General features: G+C 41.4%; 1 protein-coding gene across 3 annotated transcripts in view; it reads right to left on the bottom strand.

The window, feature by feature from the left end:
- ALPK1 (alpha kinase 1) overlaps nt 1-20,658 on the bottom strand; it is a 58,515-nt gene extending 37,857 nt beyond the window's left edge. For 2 of the 3 annotated variants that reach the window (XM_059395171.1, XM_059395190.1), the window contains exons 1-2: nt 20,451-20,658; nt 14,995-15,194 (exon numbers count right to left, since the gene is read on the bottom strand). In XM_059395171.1, coding sequence (XP_059251154.1) covers nt 14,995-15,194; nt 20,451-20,571 — 321 coding nt within the window. In that variant the 5' untranslated portion in view covers nt 20,572-20,658. The remainder of the gene's footprint in view (nt 1-14,994; nt 15,195-20,450) is intronic. The other variant, XM_059395181.1, reaches the window with a different exon arrangement.
- Between the last annotated feature and the right edge of the window lie 228 nt (nt 20,659-20,886).

The following is a 20,886-nucleotide window of genomic DNA, read 5'->3' as shown; positions in this document are numbered from 1 at the left end:
TCTCTGCAAGCGTACCCAGCCATCGGTTTCTTTTAATATCCGCAGGTGATTCCAAAGTGCAGGTGTAGCTGCAAACCCCCGGGGCTATCCTGTTAGCCTTTCCCCATCCCTCATTTCCTCCTTTCCACTAAAGAGGGAATGAACTATCTAACGGAAGGGGTATCCCTGCCTCAGACCTTCCTCTCCCATCTTTTCTTTTTTTGTTTTTTAAAAAATTTTATTTATTTGAGAAAGAGTGCGTGCGCATGAGAAAGAGAGAGAGAGAGAACTTATCCGCCCACTGTCTGAATACCTAAGGCTACATTCTCCTGTCCGTTTTAGAATCATGAAGATTGCTCTTCTGTATCTATCTTTCAGATGGTTCTGAACACAGAAGGTGATGATGAATATTATTTATTGTCATTGACAATCCCCGTATTATATCTCCTTCTCTGCCTAACCCAAGCTTCGGCCCAAGCAACTGAATGTGGCTGGAGAAAAACACACAACCGCGACACTTTAAATTTATGGCCATAACTTTAAGTTGGCTTTCAGCACAGTCCAACAGTCCAGCTACGCTCACACTTTCTGCTCTCTTCTTTTTTTCTTTTGATTTTTTATTCCTCAAAAAAGCTTTTTTTTTTTTTTTTTTTTTTTAGCTTTCTGACTCTGTGCTTGTACCTTCATGGCTTTCACAGCGATTTTCTGTTCCTTGGTAAGGAAAGCACGCTTGATCCTGTCACAAACACACTTGGCACACATGGAACCACCGTAGGCCCTGCTGACGTGTTTCTTTGTTTTAGACAACCTCATAAGCACTTTTTTTTTTTTTTAAAGATTTTATTTATTTATTTGACAGAGAGAAATCACAAGTAGACGGAGGGGCAGGCAGAGAGAGAGAGGAGGAAGCAGGCTTCCTGCTGAGCAGAGAGCCCAATGCGGGACTCGATCCCAGGACCCTGAGATCATGACCTGAGCCGAAGGCAGCGGCCTAACCCACTGAGCCACCCAGGCGCCCTCATAAGCACTTTCTATCTCACCACACAAACTCCTCGAAGTCGGCCTGGGCACACATCACACACAGATTTTGGTGCTTTCCCAACCTTCTTGGTACAAAGGCAAATGATCCTGTTGCCATGGGTTCAGGGCAGTCTAGTTTTGTTAGAGGCTGTATTGTGGGACAGCTTACGAGAGTAGGTCAAATGCTGGACCATTCTGAATGCTCATGGACACCATCCCCCTTTCTGTTCTCTTCTCAAGCTTCCACACTTTCCCGGACAGCCTGGCTTCTTATTTCACTGAGCAAACAGTTAATGAGAAGCAACCTTCCTCATCCTCTTACCCAGATCTACCAGCCCTCTTGCTGTGAAGCCCATGTTCCCACCTATACTCCGGCAGGTTTAAGGTCAACCTCCCACTCAGTTCTATCCTTTCCTCTTTGCTTAAGGACACTCCCTGTAAACACCCCATTTCTCTTTCTGCATCATTCATTTCCTCATCTCTACTACATCATTCTCCTCGATATATAAAACTAGCATCTTCCATCTTTGAAGAAATTTTTCTTTATCCACACAGCTTTGCCTTTGTCTGTTCAGGATGTTGCCGTAACGTAAAATGCCATGCACTGGGTGGCATAAACTCTGTTATAAACAATAGACATTTATTTCTCCCAGTTCTGGAGTCTGGGAAGTCAAAGAGCAAGGTGTCAGCAAATCCTGTTGGCTGTGCCTTAAAACTACATACAAATGTCTACAATATTTATTATTGATGCTAATGTCATGATTATTTGTGGTGACAAAAAAATGTTAGCGAAGCCTGAGAAATTGGAATCCTTATTCCTTCTTTTTTGACTATGAAAATGTCTATAAAACCATAGCAAAATTATTTTCTTAGAGGTCTTTTCACTGGAAATAAATATAAAATGAAAAGCAAAATCAAGAGTCTATATTATTTGATGTAACACTTGGCTGTGGACAGAAAACTGATTTGGGGCCCATGAGCTTAATCTCAAAAATGAGGGGGAACTCATCATTACAATACACACCATTAATAGGGGAAAACTTTGCACATGAAGCTTTGTAATGCAGCAAATGATTCCTGGCATATGATTTACTGAGAATTCATTCATTCACCCAACAAAATATTTATTGAGCATCTCCTAGATGCATCTTATGGTCATTGGATATACAATAATAAGAAAAATAGATATGGTGTTATCTGATCCATAAACATTCTGAAGATGCAAATTCCCAGCTAAATGGATTGGTTGGCTTTTAGAAGCATATAAATGTCAGAGTTAAAAACAAAAATTTAATATTTAGACCACAAGTTTAGCATTACAATCTGACTCAACACAGTGATCACAAGTCCAAAACTTGGTCCCTAGAAGAAGGGTTATTTGATGAAGAAGATGCATTCTTCTCCCACGTCCTAACTACCTTGGCATTCCATATGATCCACTTACTTAATCCTCCAATCTATGAAGTAGATACTGTTATTATTATCACTATAGCTGCAGTTTACATAGGTTGCCCATGATGACAAACTAATAAGGGGGCTTGGATTCAAACCCAAGCAGTCTAGCTACCAACTCAGCTTCCTTAGCCCCTACCTATGCTGTCTTAATTTTATCAAGATTGTCATTGTCATTGTTACCAAAACCATATACTAGAGTAGTGGCATATATAGTACAAAGAGAACTGTTTGAACCTCATTGTCCCTAGGGCTTTTTACTAGTTCTTAAAGTATTAATTATCACTGAAAGGATTGAAACTTGACTTGTGTCTGTTGCGACCTTAGAGAAACAAATGTATTGAATTGTCACTTTAGAATCTTACAGTCCAAGAGAATTACATTTGCATAAGTGCTGCAGAAATAAATATTCAATCAGCAAGGGTTAACCTTGCTTTAATAAAACCTCATTAAGAAAAAAAACTTCAGATTACTGTACTAGGAAATGTCAACTTAAGGAATGGTTATTCATGTCACAAAGTAGTTTCCATGATTCACTATAATATTCTTAAATAATGAACTTCTATTATATATTTAAAATATAATTCAATTACAAATAATGTTATTAATAACAAATAAGATGCTTAAGAAGGGGAACAAAATAGTAGGACTTAAACCAGGTGGTACATTAGTAAATAGTGATGTTTTGTTAATATAGATTCTTGGGTCTCAATAGAGACCTAAAATCAGAATCTCTGGGTATATTTTAAAGAAGTGGCTTTTCCTCCCACCCCCAACTCTCACACACACATCCCAGATAATCTTGATTCAGTCAGTTCATTAAGCAGCATTTGAAATCTCTGGCATAAACCATTAAAGTCATAAATAGGTGTCAGTAATGTACATTTTAAGCTTATCAGGCAAAGATCTAGTCTTCCACAAAGAGTGAAGGGAAGCTGTCACATTCTTGTGCTCAAAGTAATAAAATGAGAATGCTACTGAGAGAGAAGATTAGGAGTCTAACCTCTAAGCAAGATTTTTTTAAATGTTATGGTAGTCACCATACAGTACTTCATGAGTTTTTGATGCAGTGTTCCATGATTCATTGTTTACGTATAACACCCAGTGCTCCATGCAATACGTGCCCTCCTTAATACCCATCACTGGGCCAACCCATCCCCTGCCCTCCTCCCCTCTAAAACCCCAAGTTTGTTTCTCAGAGTCCACAGTCTCTCATGGTTTGTGTCCCCCTCCGGTTCCCTCCCTTCATTTTTCCCTTCCTTCTCCTAATGTCCTCCATGCAATTCCTTATGTTCCACAAGTAAGTGAAACCATATGATAATTGACTTTCTCTAAGCAAGACGTTTTAGGGTTCTACCTGACAATGACTCCAGAAAGCCCAGAGATTTCAATTTCATATACAGTGTCAGTGGGACTAATTCATGCCCAGTATGATAAGTTTTCAGTAACCATGAAAGAAACAGATTTTGCTTCCAGTCTCTAATGGTGAATAAATATAAAAAGTTTGAGAACGAGTTGGTAATACTTCCAAAATGTGACAGATTACACATACATATAGGAAAGAAGCCAACTTGTTGAGGCTATTCTCAAGAGGGAACTACTCACCTCAGTTGCTTTAGGGAGATACTGCCGGAAAAGGCAAAGGGAGGCCTTTTAGTATACCGAGGCACTATCTGATTTGGGGTAATTCATTTAACTTTTTAATTTCAACTTTCTTATATGTAAATAAGGATAATAATACTACATAGATTACTGAGAAAATTGAAGAAAATATATGTAAACTGCTCAATAGCAGCTGCTTAAGAAACAATGTCTCATTATTTTTAGAGTGGATTGGGGGTAGATCTATGGAATCAGTCTCTCAGATCTCAAAATAGAATGAAAATTGCAAAAAGATTCCACTGAAATTTACTATTAAGAAAGAAATTAAGCTTACTGACATTTTAAAAAATGGATGGACACCAGCTCCTTACTTTGCCTGTCAGATGGCCACTCATCATGGACTGTGCTTGAGGAAGCCCTCATCTTGGAGGGGCCAGCAGTGAGAACACTGAACTCAGTCTTCAGTGGCTCCTATTGCAGTTTATGTATACCTGGTTAAGTGGATTGACAGACTGTACTGTCACAACTCACAGATACTTTGGAACAATCCGTAATGAGAGGGAGAAAGACCATGGACATCTCAAGGCAAAGTTCTTTAAAGAATTGTCATGTTTAAAGAGTTTAGACATTTTCTTTTATAAACAGACAAGTTCTCCAAAATCTCCTGCCTTTCCTGTGATGAGTGGTCGACAATAGTATGATATCCAACCAGAATTTTGAAAAAAAAATTTCAGGTATTGGGGACTGGAAATGTTTTCATCACAGGGATCTTCATGCCAAAAATAAAACATCACATAGAGATAACTCACACAAATGGGAAACTTTTAACCTGTTTAAAAATTTTCAACATGAAGAGTTTTACATCCTTTGTTAAAAGAAGAATATCTTCTGATTAACTTGCAAAAAGACACAATTGATACTAGAGAAGGTAGAAATTCATAGCTAAATTTCAACAAATGATTCTTCAGGGTTGGTGGATGGATTGAGATATGAGTGTCACGAATTAGCTGACCTCTTTTATTTGGGATCTTCCTATCTTGGAAGCCTAATTTTTTTCAACTATGACAGCCATTAAAAGTAAGGGTTGAAAAAACCTGTCCTAGCCATATCTTTACGACACAGTGCTAAGATCTGAAAAATGAATGAAACATACTTGATTATAATTTTAACAAGAACCAAAAGGTTCTCATGCAAATAATGCAATTTAAGAAAATTATTCTAAATTAGTCACTTAATCTTAGTGTTCTTCTTAAATTTCTAAAATATATATAACATAGTAAGGCATAGTAGAAGCATATAATTTATTAAATGCTAAAAAGTTTTTACTGAAGGGATAAGCATAAAAAAAATCAAAGGCAACTGATTCAGAATAAATTCATCAGTGGGATCATGCAAGTCTCTCATTTGTGGGATACAAATACATCCTAAAAAAGAAGGGGCTAATTCCAAATACCTGTGAAATTTCTTGAGCCTAAACATTTTATAGTGTCTGCCCTTGAGACTGAGGCAAGTGGGTTTAATAAGCTGAGCAGGTGATTGCACGTGATGACAGGAAGATGGCAGGCAGAGGGAGGTGGCACAAAGCGGAGGTCTGGGTTGTGTCTCAGCCTAGCCACATTGAAGTGTGGGCTCCGAGAGGCTTTTGAGCTCCCTGAGCCAATCACTTCATCTGGAAAATGGGCATCGTCCAATTTACTTTCCAGGGTTTTCATCAGGAGTGTATGTTGTGAAGAACGTATCCTATGGAATCATATGAAATTGCCACGATTTGGTATTTGTTGACATAAAAAGACATAGCCTTTAAACGGATATAAACAGTGTCAGATATATGAAGATGTATTTTCCAAGATAATATTATCGTTTAAGCTCCTTATTTATTTCACATGCGCGACTTAGGTAATGTTATTCTTCCTCGTTGACAGGACTGAATAAACACACCCCGAGGGTTTATCCCTTTCCGAAAATCATTGCTTTCTTCCGTCTGCCCAGCGCAGCTACCTCTTCCTTTCCTGCGCTTCGAAGCGGGCTGTTCCGCCTGCTCATCTTAGTCAGGTCTACTCCTCCAAGACTTGGCTCAGCCTCTGGGTCTCATTATGGGGAGACATGAAACTCATGCCACAGGGTTGGCTCTCATCAAAGGGATAACTCACATGCCTGATTCTGTGGCAACCAGAGTTTCGTTGGTAGAATTTTAAAAACAAGTCATCGTTTTAATTTATCTTCCATTGAAACTTGAAAGTACCGTATTAAAAGAGGCAGTTTTTGGCACAGTTTTAGAGCAGGGCTTAAATCCTTGGCGATTTTAATCATACTCTATCTTAAAGTCTTAAACTTCATAGGCCTTGGTGCTAATATTTATCCTCCAAGGGCGCCTAATTTTCATTCATTAAATGAAATTTATTTTTGATAAATCTGAACATTGTGTCTGACTGGTTTTCAAAAGAAGGACTATAATGTTCTGTAGAAGAAACTAAAGTTTTGAGTGTTGACAATTGGAAATGATAAAATCTCTGTCTTAATTGATTCTGCTCTGAGTACAAAAGTCCAATTGTGTGAACAGAGGGGATGCAAGGCAGGTGATAGGGCAGCGGGAGGGATCGGAAGGAGCAGAGAAAGTCTGGCTCAATCCTGCAACAGGTCCGTGTGAAGAATGGAGCTGTGCAGACACAGGGAGGACACATCAGGCTCAGGACCAGGATGCCTGGGTTCTGTGTCCTGTGGCTCCCATAGACTGGTTCTGTACCCTGTGAGGAGCCACTTCTTTCTCTGGGTTTCAGTCCCCCATCTATCAAAGGATAGGCTTGAAATAGATGACCTGTAAATTTCCCTCCAGCTTTGACATTCTATCATTTGATACAGAAATAACTTGTGTCTGTGAATACCAATTATATAGATCTATACACACCATATTCCATATGTGTTGGCCCACAGGTGTGTGCATTTAAAACGATCTCCAGAAGCAAAGCAGGAGCAGAATGATACTTAGCTAATAGCAGGCCATCACGTGGGCAGAGAAGATTCCGAAATAAGAATAGTCCTTACTTTATCAGTGAAAGATACCTTGTCTGAGTCACTTAAATAATGACTTTAGCTTGCTCATTGTTAAGATAGAAGCAATGTGGCATTTACACTTGCTCTGAAGGAGGTGGTGCAGTGTAGCCTTACTACCTCTACTTAGGTTTTTCTGAATATTTGACCCCATCTAGATTTAAAGGTAACTGATCAACGGATACTCTTCTCTCTCTCCCCTTCCTTTTTTGTAATGGTAAGAGATGTTGATTGTGAAGAATCATATATATATATATACACATAGATATATGTATATATATCTTTATATATATAAAGAACAAAAGTCACTAGTTATCCCACCCCTTTAATGACCATGATCATTCAAATTTATTTTGATTTATTTAGATTCTGTTGTTCAGGATAACTAGTAGGTGCTTTCATCAGAGGTACATTTACAAATCTTTTGTTTACATTAACTGAGATATCCCCCACGGACTTAAGCAAGGAAAAAGTGTCAGATCGCCCTTTTAGAAAGACGGTTTTGGTTGCAGTATGGAGTACAGCTGGTGAGCCATGGGGATTATGGATACTGTCTGCCAATCTATCTCTGTGTCTCCCCCTCCGAGCTCATGGTAGAATTGTGCTTCCCTGCCTTTTTGAAGTGAAGTATGACTACATGGCTTAATTTGACCTATGATCACCACCAAAACCACCTTAAAGTGACCTATGGTCATTTCTGCATGCACGTATTTAAAAGCACTGTACAATTCATCATTTTCCCTTCGTCCTGCCATGGCAACCAGCAATATTCTAAATAGTAGATATTCCATCAAGCTGGGTCCCTGAGGGAGAGTGACATGAAGCAGATAGCTCTCTTTTCCACCCCCTCCCCTCAGATGGACGTACAGCAAGACGAAGAAACAAACGTTTGTTGCTTCAAATCTCTAAGATTTTGGCACTTCTTTTTTCTGCAGCATAACCTTACTATCCTTATTTATGAGGATAAATAAGGAGAGGGGTTGGCTATAGGTGGGGACAGGGGTTGGCTATAATCTAGGAAGGAGATGTTATGGTCTGAACCATTATCGTTGCAGTAGGGTTGGAGAAAGGAAGACACATTTGAGAGCTATGTAAGAGGAAATGGTGGGCTTGATAATCAATAAGATATGAGGGTTGAAGGGGAAGACAAAATTAAAAATGATTCCTAGGTCTTGATTGGGGTTATTCATATTTGGCATTGGCTGCAGTTTGGCTCTAACTCTGAGACTCTGCTCCATGCATCTTGCCCTTTTCAGGATCCAGGCTGAGGGAATAGCCACTATCTTGTTTGTGAAGTGAAGGAAAACTTCCAATGGCTGAACTACACCAGGGCTTATAAAGTTTCTGCTTGGGACCGGCATATGTCACTTCTAGTCACATTTCATTGGCTAAGACAGGTCATATGGCCAAGTCTGTAAGAATTAGAATATGAGGGGACCTGGGTGGCTCAATTGGTTAAGTATCTGGCTTTGGCTCAGGTCATGATCCCAGGATCATGATCCCGTGATCTTGGGATCAGGACCAGCATCAAGCTCCCTGCTCAACTGGAAGACTGCTTCTCCCTCTGCCTCTGCTCCTTCCACCCACTATGCTTGCTCTCTCAAATAAGTAAATAAAATCTTTAAAAAAATAAAGAGGAGAATTAGAAGAATACATATTGAGCACCTGCCACACATTAGGTGGTCAATAAATGGGAAGAACCTTTCCAACAAGTGGGTCATTTGACAAAGGGCTGGCTGCCCCGTCTTTTCATTTGGGTAGTTTTTCCAGGACATGAACTAGGTCTCTTATTTCTTTTGCATTTCTCTGTGTTCTATACATATCAAACATCTGGTACATGTTAATACTCAATAAATTTTTTCTGAATAAATGAATGAATGTGTAGCTTGCATTCATTTTGCTTTATACACCCTGATGAAAAAGATCTCAGCTATCAAAACCCCAAAGCACATAGTTAAAGATGAAAATTTCATTTGGAAAAAATCACTTGCTGAAAGAATCATAATCCCCAAATCACCTATTACTGCTTTTGAAGTTTCTATTTATAATATGAAAACTGGCCCCTGAAATGAATGTGTTTTAAATTATTTTTAAGAACCTTTTTTAAAAAAATATTTTATTCATTTATTTGACAGAGAGAGCATGAGGGAGCACAAGCAGGCAGAGCAAGAGAGGGAGAGGGAGAAGCAGGCTCCTCACTGAGCAGGGAGCCCAATGCGGGGTTCTATCCCAGGACCCTGGGATCATGACTCAAGCCAAAGGCAGTCCTTTAACCAACTGAGCCACCCAGGCACCCAGTTTTAAGAACCTTTTTAAGGGTGCCTGGGGGGCTCAGTCGTTGAGCATCTGCCTTCAGCTCAAGTCAAGATTCCAGGGTCCTGGGATCAGCCGTGCATCAGGCTCCCTGCTCAGCAGGAAGCCTGCTTCTCCCTCTCCCACTCCCACTCCCCCTACTTGTCTGTCAAATAAATAGATAAAATCTTTAAAAACAAACAAACAAAAAAAAAAAACACAAAAAAATCTCTTACCCCAGAGCTGCTTTAAGGAGGGGAATTTTATTGCTCCTAAGGATAGCGTCTCACTTTACCTAATCCTCATACCATGTATCTTTCTTCAACTTGGCTTTTCATTTCCTAATAAATTTATACTTATCTGTTTCTAAAGACTCTTTTGTCCCTCTGCCCCTAGGTTGATCACACTAAACATTTTAAAACATTTCCCCATAATATTGTAATGACCAACTCTTCTATTTATTTGTGCTTTACTTATGTTTTAATTTTGGGTTCATTAGTACTTAAGTAGTTTAAAAATAAAAATATCAACAAGTTAAAAGCACCAAGATTATCTGAAGAGACATATTAGAAAAATATTCTGGAAGCTAAATATATCAAACTTTATTCAACCACAAAGGTTTTTCACCCACGATAGCATAAGAAAACAACTAATCATTTATTATTATTGCTATTACTATTATTATTATTATTTTTGATCTCTCTTCAAATTACTGCAAGGTAGCACAGATACTTCAAAAAATACTTGTGGATTAAAGCTTATCAGATTACCCATTTTCATGGTTATACAGTTGAGAAGAAAACGGAATAAATATCCTCATTCTGAGACTGTTTTATCTCCTTGGACTTGACTTTTAGCCAACCTCTAAAAATTACCACGCATCTCTTTGCAGAGACACCACACTAAATTTAGGTTCCCTCCCTCCACAGAAACAAGACTGGGGACAGGACAGCTCCTCACCAAGATCAGGACCCCCAAAACTGCCGCCGGGAAGGCTCAAAACCAGGGCCTATCCAACAATTTCTCTTAGTCTGGCAACTCAGCCTGCTCTCCACTGTCACACATGTGCAAATCCAAACACACCCTTTATCTCCTTCTTAAAAGCCTTATTTTCATGTTTTCTTTAATTATGCGAAATCACCCTTTTTTTGGAGTGTAAAAGTTACTGGAAAAATGACAAAACGTGGCATCTCCGCTGTGGCTGGTGCCTTCATCCCCTGGCATCTCCGAAGCAAGGGTAGATTTACTAGTCAGAACTCTACTGTGCCTGCCTAAAAGCAAGCTAGACAGAAGCAAACAGTAAATGCCTTCAATACTTTTTGAAAAAAATCCATCAAAGCTTTTGTTGAATGATATTTATAAGGGCCTTACTGTTCTCTTTCAAAAACTGAAATGCCCTTCTCCGACACTCGAAAAAAATCGCCTGTGCTTTTCATCTTTCTGTCTTAGAGTGTAAACATTGTTTTGAGTGAAAAGAGCTGAAGGAGCGCTTACTTTGCCTTGAAATTTTATTTTTAAATAAGAGAGGGAGAAAATCCTTTTTCTGACTAATACTAATAATACGGGTCAAAGTGTCAGGCGATATACAATTAAATGGAAAACAAAAAAGGTTCCCCCTCTTTTTCCCACAGCACAATGGCACTGGAATATAAATTACCAATGAAGATGAAATAATACTTCAAAGCCTGTAGGGCAGGGCAGTGCAGTGTTTACAAAGTATTTTCTAGGGCACGACGAGACATTAAAGATGATGGTAACCCATGGACTTGGGGGTGTTGCTGAATAGTCTTAAACTAGCATGAGGTAGGATTGTAGGTCCCTGTAGCCTGTGACCCCATGATATGCTTTGTTTCATGGGGCAGCTGCAGTTATCAACAGATGTTTCAGCAATAAATAATTGGTATCATCTCGGAAAAGACCCATCTACCTGGGGAGAGGGCATAATACCAAAAACACTGCCCAGCTATTACAGCCACATTAATCTCTCATCTCTCCAGGTTTCTCGGGGAGCGTACTGCAGGTGTTTTTCCTGGGAGAGAGTGAACAAACTCTCTCAAGTCAGCGAGCTTTGTGTGGAGTGTAAAGGAGGTTGGCCTCTGCCATAAATTTCTGTCTGTGGCCACACACCAAAGGAGAAAAGATTGGGGGTGGGGGAGGAGGAGGGGGGTGCACGGGGAGGGAGGAAATGGGGGAGGCTGAGGAGACCAGAAAGCAAAGCATGAAACACATATAACTTTTCTTGATTAAGTTCAGCCCAAGAGAGGAACATTATAAATGACCCTTAATTTCACCAACCCAGGCACTCAGCGGAAATCTATGCTTAACTTTGATCTGTTATTTGTGGAATTAAGTTTAATTAAATTAAACCTAACAGGGTTTACACTCTAAGTGTAATGCAAATTTTAAAAATAGAGGGGAAACTTTTTATGGGAAGGGTTCATTTCAAGGCAAAGAAAACCATGGCAAGTTTAGATTTGTGAAAAAATTGTAAGAAGAACTGACTTGGCTGAAAAGACAAGGTCAGTAGCCTTTGACTAATTTTTTATGTAAGAACAAAAGCTCATAATTAATTGATTATTAAAACATGGCCATCCAGCTTCAGTAGAGTATAATATTGAAACCAAGGGTAATGCAACAACAACAAATCATGGAATTATTTTGACAAGCTAAGATATCAAAAGTCGCTTTTGACAAGCTAAGATATCAAAAGTCGCACGAGTTCACAGGGTGCTATAGTTCTCCGTATTTACAAAACAGAGTGGGTTAGTAATTGTGCACTTGGGGTCTGATCCAATAGGAAAGCATCCTAAGAGTCTTGGGGAGGTGTGGTTACTTAATTTATAGTTTGATGGGGGAAGCTAAAGAAAATGATGCTCAGAGTTCAAAAAGCTCCCAGGTTAAATGCATCAGGGGTTAAAGAAGCCTAATGGATGCATTCTTGGAGCTGCCTCTTGTGATCTTGGGAGCTGGACACAAACATCTTAATTCCTGATGTCTCTGTTCCCCCCAACTGTGACATACATGCAGTATACAGAGGGAAAGTAGAAGGAATAATAAATGGGCCCTTAAAACAGTCTAACGACTATGAGTAGTTTGTCTCCCAACTCACATTCATCCTCAAATGCAGCAAGACCACATTTTCAAAAGACCATCTTCAGTTTTTCAGTGAAGTCACTTCAGCTATGCATGCAGCTTAGGGGGATCTGGAGGCTGTGGGACGGACTGAGAGGCGTAAAACTTTGGTTATGGTGATATGCTGTGTTTCCCTCTCAGCCTGTGTTTGAAATTCAGAGGGACTTTCTTAGCCCCAAACGTCAAAGCAGGGGTCCCACCATCTGTGAAGCTATCCTGTTCTCACCTTCCCTAGAAAACTTGAAAGTTCCATACCACTGGCTGCCCAATCACACAAGGCTTTCCAAGCAGGTAAACAACTACTGGCTTTTCAGGAATTGGTCCCAGTCCAAACAAGTTCCTGGAATTGATGGGAAGGAGACTGCTTTTATTTATTTATTTATTTTTAAGGATTTTATTTATTTGACAGATAGAGATCACAAGCAGGCAGAGAGGCAGGTAGAGAGAGAGGAAGGTAAGCAGGCTCCCCGCTGGGCAGAGAGCCCAATGCGATGCTGGGCTCCATCCCAGGACCCTGGGATCATGACCTGAGCTGAAGGCAGAGGCTTTAACCCACTGAGCCATCCAGGGGCCCCAGGAGACTTCTTTAATCATAGGTCTCCTGCAGTCTTCACTTTGGAGTTCCCTTTACCCCCTACCATGTCGCTTCTTCCTTCACATCCCTGGTCAGGCTCTCTGACTTTCCCCTTTGCTCTTTATCCTATTCTTTCCTTTAGAACACTGGTTCTCACACTCTAGCACGCACGTGAATCACCTAGAGGGCTTGTCTAATGCTCATTGCTAGACTCTCAGCCCCAGAGCTTTTGACTTGGTAAGACTAGGGTGGGGCCCAAGAATCTGAATATCCCACAGATTTCCAGGTAATCTAGTGCTGCTGCTGTGAGGTCTCATTTTCAGCATCACTGCTGAAGAACTGCCCTGTTCAATAAAATAGTAGCCCTATCCACATGGGTCTATTTATACAGAAATTGATTTTTTTAAAAAAATTAAATAATATGAAAAAGATTCAGTTCTGCAATCATACTTGCCACATCTCAAGTACTGGAAAGCCATAGGTGGCCAAGGCCTTATGTATCGGTCAGCAGAGATATGGAACATTTCCATCATTGCAGGAAGCTCTGCTGGAGAGCCTGCATCTTGCCTTATGGTTAAAAAGTTTCAGGAAATCTATCTGTGCTTTCAAGTTCTTCGCTTGGGCCTTCCTGAGGGAGAACTGGCATTGAGGTGGAGAAAGGAGTAGCTCCACCATCACTGGTCGGTTCCCCTGGGCACATTCATCTCCCTGCCCCTTAATTTCCTTCTCTGTAAAATGGGGATGACCATGGTAATAATCACGGGAAGGCCATTCTGAGAATTAACTGCGCATGCATTTGTTGGTGTGTGTGCAAACAGTTTGTAAAATCCACAGTTTTACACTAATTGTAGTTATTACTCCATTCCACTTTTCCACCTGTACCAAGACTGCCCATTTAAGATCCCTGACTCATCCCTGTACTCTTTCTAAGTATTCCCTTTTCTTGGCCTGCAGTCCTCAGTCTACTTAATCCCAGTCTGTTTGTTTATTTTTGGGAGGACAGGTGTGTGGGAAAAGTGGGGGTTTTGTTATTTTATTAAGCCTCCAAAGATGCCATTATATGTATGTGGATCAGGGACTCTTCCCCAGATTTCTGTTTTGATTGGCGAAGACAGTATCTATATACTTATTTTGGGGATGACCCTAAAACACATTCTCATGTAAACTGCTGAAATAAAGAGTTTAGGATATTATCATTGTTTGTAATGCCTGGTCTCCAGACAAATAAATATTTTTATATGAGAAAAAAAAAACATATAAGCTGATAGACTCTCTTCCTTGTCAGTGCTACCCAAAAGAACAATGACACTCCCTGTAGCATCCCCAGAACCTAAGTCTGAAAGCTGAGCTCAAATCTGAGTTCACATGCTATTTGTGAGGTCTTCTTCCATCCGAGGTAAAGATACTAGTTTGACTAATTTCCAATAAGTGAGTTGAGGAATAAGCAAATCAAGGACTTTGATTTGATGCCTCCTGAACAGACTGCATCGTGAGGGGATAAGCAAGTGAGAAGGATCCTGGGAGGGACATGGCAGAGAGCAAGTCACATTGATAAAATAGTGGTGAACTCATTTTTTCCCCATGCTACTCCACTTTAAAAAAGGAGCATTTCAAAATAAAAATGTTACGAGACATGGTAGAACCCAAACTGCTCCTCCTGGCCTACCAAGGATATAATAAATATTTCAGGATGACAGGTTCTCCCTGGACCCCCTGACCACCCTTCTTCACTTTTACTTGACTCGGCTTTCCAGCGGAAGGTCTCATAGGCAGGCAGTGCTTTCTAAAAGCTATTTCCCCCACATCAGTCAATCTGGCAGAGCCGACCATAAGGGTAGGGGCTGTCTTATGCTTCAAAGAAATTTAATCTATTAGACCACTTAGAGGCTAAATACCTGGCTTGGGGGTGTCAGAGGAACAGGTGGTGTGGCTCTCCCTACCAGTAACTGCTGCAACCCGGCGCCAATCACATCCTGCAGGTTTGTTTTGTCCTCTGGGCCCACGGCTTGTTTGTACTGCCACTTTTCAGGCACGAAGGGCCACTTCATTTCCTTTGCCTCCTGGATCAGGGTCCTCAAGTCGCCGGGGAGTGAAGCTGAAAAGGTCAGAGTTCAGGTAAGGAAATTGCAGTCAAAGAAAAGGCTGTTGAGTTACCAGTGTTATGATGAAGCACCTCAGTGGCAAAGAAACATTTTTCCTACCTCTTGCTGGCTGGTGGAAAGCTGGGGGTTCTGACTCAAAGAATAATAGCGCAAAGCTATCTGTCAGGGGTGGCCCTGGTCTACTTTGCCCTTCAGGTAAATTGGGGTAGTCAGGCATTAAGAAAGGTTTTTAGCAGGAAGTAAAGCACTTCAGTGACTATCTCTGCGTGAAGAACCAGAGAAAGGAATGAAGGAAATATTATTTTCCCTGTAAAATGAGAAAGGGACCGAGAGGGACTGACATCTGGGACTTGTGGCAGCTGGGTAAGGCAGAGAGTCAATTGGTACAACCTCTTTTTACTTCTCTAAGACATTGCATACTTTCACTATGGAATACAGTTGAATAGAGGTGATTGGTACAAAAAACCCAAATGAAATTTGAAGTAGTACCAATTTATTGTGAAATGGCCCTGTTTCACATGAGTAGACATGTGCCATATCTTCCTAGGCACCAAACCTCATTATGGAGCTCCACGATCTCCTATCCAAACTTAGAAAACCCAAAACTCTGGAAACTGGAATGTTTTTTTGTAAGTTTGGCACCCTAACCAGACTTGAACTGACTGGGAGCTCTTTATGGTCTTGTTTATCTTATTTAGTGAGATTAGCCAAAAGTTGTGTTGCAAAAATTTTAATGTTTGACTCTAGATGCTGCCCCTGCTTCTGCTGGAGTGTGAATGTAACAGATGGTCCCTGCACCATACTACCTTCCTAACATTTGAAAAATTCTGGATGCTGAAGCACGTGTGAAGCCCCAGCGTTCAGGATTATGGACCTGATTACACGACTGATAGTTAGAAAGCTCGAGGTGCTTATCTTACAGACATTTCACACTCAAAAGTGTCTAAAGCTGGGGGCGCCTGGGTGGCTCAGATTGTTAAGCATCTGCCTTCGGCTCAGGTCATGATCTCCATCCAGGTCCTGGGATTGGCCCCTGCATCGGCCTCTCTGCTCAGTGGGGTATCTGCTTCTCCCTCTCCCACTGCCTCTCCCCTCTTCTTGTGCTCTCTCTCTCTCAAATGAATAATGAATAAATAAAACCTTTTTTAAAAAAGTATCTAGAGCTGAACTCACCATCTTTTTTCTAAATCTGTTTCTCTATTCTTTATTTTGATGACTGCTACCACCATTCACTGAGTCACCCAAGAATAAAACCTAGAAATCAGGATAGACTTTTTGCTTTTTCTTCCCCTCTCAACCTCACCAGTTATCAAATTCTGTAGATCCTAAATTCCTCCTTTCCATTATCAGTAACTCTTGTCTGAACCACTGTTTCCTACCTTGCCCCATCCATTCCAACTTCCGCGGTGCTGATCCCCATTTTGCTAAAATACAAAATAGACCAGGCCATTGCCCTGAATATAATTCTTTAATGGTTTTGTACATCTCGTCCTCACATTTGCATTTCCCTCCCCCAATCCTTTCATGATCAAGCTCAGGCTGACTGGCTTCAGCGCAAACATGACCACTTCTCATCAGCCTGCCGAGACCACCCTGCGGAATTAAAAGGTCCGTCCAGAGTGCTCCCAAGCCCCAAAATGCATGGCCTTTCAGTATTCATCCCATTGCTCTGTCATCACACTTCCCTCTCACTGCACTGTGAGCTCCTGAAGATAGGCATCCTGTCTTACCACCACTGAAATCACATCATGATGATTAAAAGAAGGATTGGTCTTATGTCTACATGAGACATGCTACATAGGACAAAAGAGATATGACAGAGAGAATAAAAAACAAAAGGAAGAGGAAGGAAACCTAACTCTGCCCTAGGCCACAATGCCCTTCTGTGTCCTTGCCACCAACTGCACAAATGTAAGGAAGACCGCTCATGGGGAAACATTGCTTGGCACTGAGGAGATATCAAAGGGGCCACACCAGTGAGTAATCCGTGCAGACTACTGAGAATGATTTACAAATAACCCACTGAAATCATTGCTCTTTGATTCAGCAACCCAGAACTACTGAGCACCGGTTGTGCAGTAGCATTCCTCCAAAGGAAGCACAGCCATGGCATAAGGGATTCATGTGGTCAAAATCTGCTAGAAAGCCCAGCCCTCTGATGGCCAAAAGTGTTCCAATAGGGGCGCCTGGGTGGCTCAGTGGGTTAAAGCCTCTGCCTTTGGCTCAGGTCATGATCTCAGGGTCCTGGGATCGAGTCCCACATCAGGCTCTCTGCTCAGCGGGGAGACTGCTTCCTCCTCTTTCTCTCTCTACCTGCCTCTCTGCCTGCTTGTGATCTCTGTCTGTCAAATAAATAAATAAAATCTTTTAAAAAAAAAGGTGTTCCAATATACATGTAGAGAAAAATTTATTTATTTATTCCTTCCTTCTTTCCTTCCTCTCTTCCCTGCCTTCTCTTCTTCTCCCCCACTTCCTTCCTTCCTTCCTTCTTTCTTCTTTCAATATTGTATTTATTTGAGAGAGAGAGTGTGAGAAGGGGCAGAAGGAGAGGGAGAGAGAATCTGATGCAGACTCTACACTGAGCAAGAGGCCGACGCAGGCCTTGATCCCATGATAGCAAGATTGCGACCTGAACTGAAACCAAGAGTCAGCCGCTTAACCGACTGAGCCACCCAGCTCAGGGGTGGCTTTAGGGGCACCTAAAGAAAGTTTCTTAAATGATATGTGTAAAGAGTTGGGAATAGGGTGATTGCTAAGTCTCGTTCACTTAGGACAGTCCTGTGTGGCCCTAGAGTATTTATTTGTAGTGTTCCTTCTCACACTGAAGTGTCCCATTTGACTGATCGATCATTTGGAAATTCTGTCCATGAATATCAAATTCAGGAGGCAAATGAGTAGTTAAATGACAATAGGAAGCTGATTTCTGGATTCAAAGATTTTTACCATACATTAGCACAGAATTGTTTAAATATTTTCAATTTTTTTCATGATGACAGAGAAAATCTGTTCTACACAACTCATTTTTTGCCTTTCCCTCACCAGCCTCTCCCTGCGGAGCATGCCAGAGCATGGACAGTCTAATGTGCCACCAAAGTCAGTGATGCCTCTGAAGTACATTTTTAAAATATATCTGTGTTTAGATTTCAGTTCCTTCTCTATTTCTGAGGAAGTTGCTGGGGTAGTCTCCCATGCTGACAAGGACAATTTCTTTTTCTTTTTCTTTTCCTTTTTTTTTTTTTTTTTTTTTTTAAGACTTGATTTATTTAGTTGACACAGAGAGAGAGAATGATAGAGAGGGAGAAGTGGCTTCCGGGGAGCAGAGAACTCCATGCAGGACTTGATCCCAGGACCCTCGGATCATGATTTGAGCTGAAGGCAGATGCTTTATGACCTCGCCACCCAGGTGCCCCTGAGACGAACAATTTCTGAGGGAAGAGGATAGGACTGAGAGGAGGAAGAGAAAGAATAAAATCACAATGATCATGTTCAAGTCCTCTGACTAGTTCTGTTGCCATAGGTGACCCTGTACTAATGTCCTTCCCTTGGAGTACATGCATGTAATGACTTTGGGGATAGCACAACCTGCCCACAAGTGTCACTCAGAAACCACTTGCTAAGGGAAGGACTCTGTGTCAGACTACACTCAGTTGTACTGACGGCACGTGGGGTGGACCCCACAGCTTGCCTCCGTGGGGATCGATTAATGCTGAAATTGTCAATGGCTCAGCATAGGTCTCCTCCCCCATGGACGTATCGGATTCAGCCGAGTGCAGCAGCCGGACCCTGATGGAGCAGTACCCTCTTCTGCCTCTTGATCGCTTCCTTCTCCAAGCAGCTTACCTGAAGGGCCGGTGCGAATCGGGTGATTTTTGTGGCTCTGTTTGCCTTATCTGGAACTAAACTGATCATTTCTCCTATTCTGTGCCACTTGGAAAGAAAAAGAAGAAAATGCTACCCACTGGGAACTCTGAGTTTTCACGAGGGAGAACACAAAGCTTAACGGAATTGGGGCTGAGTAGACAAAGGATGCCATGTAGTGAAAGGACCAGAGGAAAAACCTCAGTAGACGGAACACAGCACACCGCCCCTGGGGAGAACTGCAGCACGTTCTGGAGGCGCTGAGTACCCGCCGCTCCCTGACAAGGGGCTAACACCTGCCAGTGTGTGCTCAGGCTGATGGACACCTATAACCAGCAAGCAAAAGCACACAGCGTGTATACGGCTGGTAAATAAGGAAATCACATAAACTAAGGAGCACAAAAGACAGATTATAAAAATTTAAGACATCTACAGGTCCCTAAAAGTGCCTCTGTAAAACACGTGTGTGCCTATATACAAGAATATGGGGAAAAGGCTTCTCCAGAACATTTTCCCATTACATAACATCAAAAACAAAAGAGATGGAGAGTGTGCACTATATGTGGTCATCTTATTTCTGCAAGGAATAGCAAGTCTCTAAAAATACAAAGAAAAATATTAAAAGCACACAAAAGGGACACACTTATAGAAATGGAGAAACATTTATTCAAATGCTAAAAAGAAGTCTAAGGAAAGAAGCTTCTCTCTCCAAAACTGACTATGGAAGAAGTAAGAAATACTTTAGCTTTCTAGATTTTGTGATAGAAACTTCCCAAACAATGACCTATCTAAAACTGTGAATGGCATAAACTATGAAATGAGCAAAAGGCCAATTCAATTCTGATAGTGATGCAATCAGTATTTATCAGTGTGAGAGGATTTATTTTACAAACAGCATGCGAATGCAGCATGAGAAATGTATCGATAATTAAAAAGAGAGAGAGAGAGAGATTGGACCAATGAGATGACATATTTAGGGAAACCACAGAAGCCTATGGAAACTGATGAGGCACAAAAGCCTCGTTTGAAAAAAAAGTATGTGCCACCATTCAGAAGTTGCTTCAATTTTTTAATAATTGAAATTTACGTGCACCGGTCCACTTGCACCCTTTGTTCTTCTTGAACTACACTGTTTTCTTGTAGCCTCATGTTTACTGAAGCCTAAAATTAGAACTGACAGCAATTCACTGCAACAAAGTGGGCTTCCTCCCCTGCCCGTCCGCCTGCAGCCCATGTCCCATTCATGCCCTAGAAATCCACTCATCTCTCGGTGGTCATCTGCCAAGAGAAGAAAAATAGGGCAGGGATGAAAACACGTCGTTCAGGCAGGGGAGTTGAGAGCGGACCTGCTGGCTTCTCCCTTCCCCCAGTGCCTCCCGTCAGGACCTCACCTCTGCACTGCTGGTCCTCGCTCTTGGCCTCCTCGGACACATCTGACGCCTCCAACAGGAGCTGGTCCAGCACTTGCTTGCACTCTTGCAGTAGTGTAGCTACCGCTTTTTGATTATTCATGACGATTACTCTTCCTCAATGATGAGTTAAGTGTCCCTGGGTCTATGGTGATCAATTACCCAGAAGAAGACATCGATTCTCAATAAAAGAGCCCCTTCAAGGCGGAGGTACCTGGTGAACAAAAGCGAGAAAAAGATGATTAACTGAAGCATCATCAATTATCTGTAAGGCTCAAGCAGGGAGGGATAATAGGGCAAACACATGAAAATACATGACAGCCCCTGAGGACTTTATTAGGGGAGTGTGTGAAATTACTGCAGGGCCTGGTCGGGATGGGCAGCACCTCGAAGGCGTCAGAGAGCAGAAGGGAGAGGC

This window comes from Mustela nigripes, chromosome 1 (assembly GCF_022355385.1).
Source record: "Mustela nigripes isolate SB6536 chromosome 1, MUSNIG.SB6536, whole genome shotgun sequence".
NCBI classification, from domain to species: domain Eukaryota; kingdom Metazoa; phylum Chordata; class Mammalia; order Carnivora; family Mustelidae; genus Mustela; species Mustela nigripes.
Note: the sequence above shows the minus strand (reverse complement) of the source record. Positions and strands in the feature narration are given on the sequence as shown.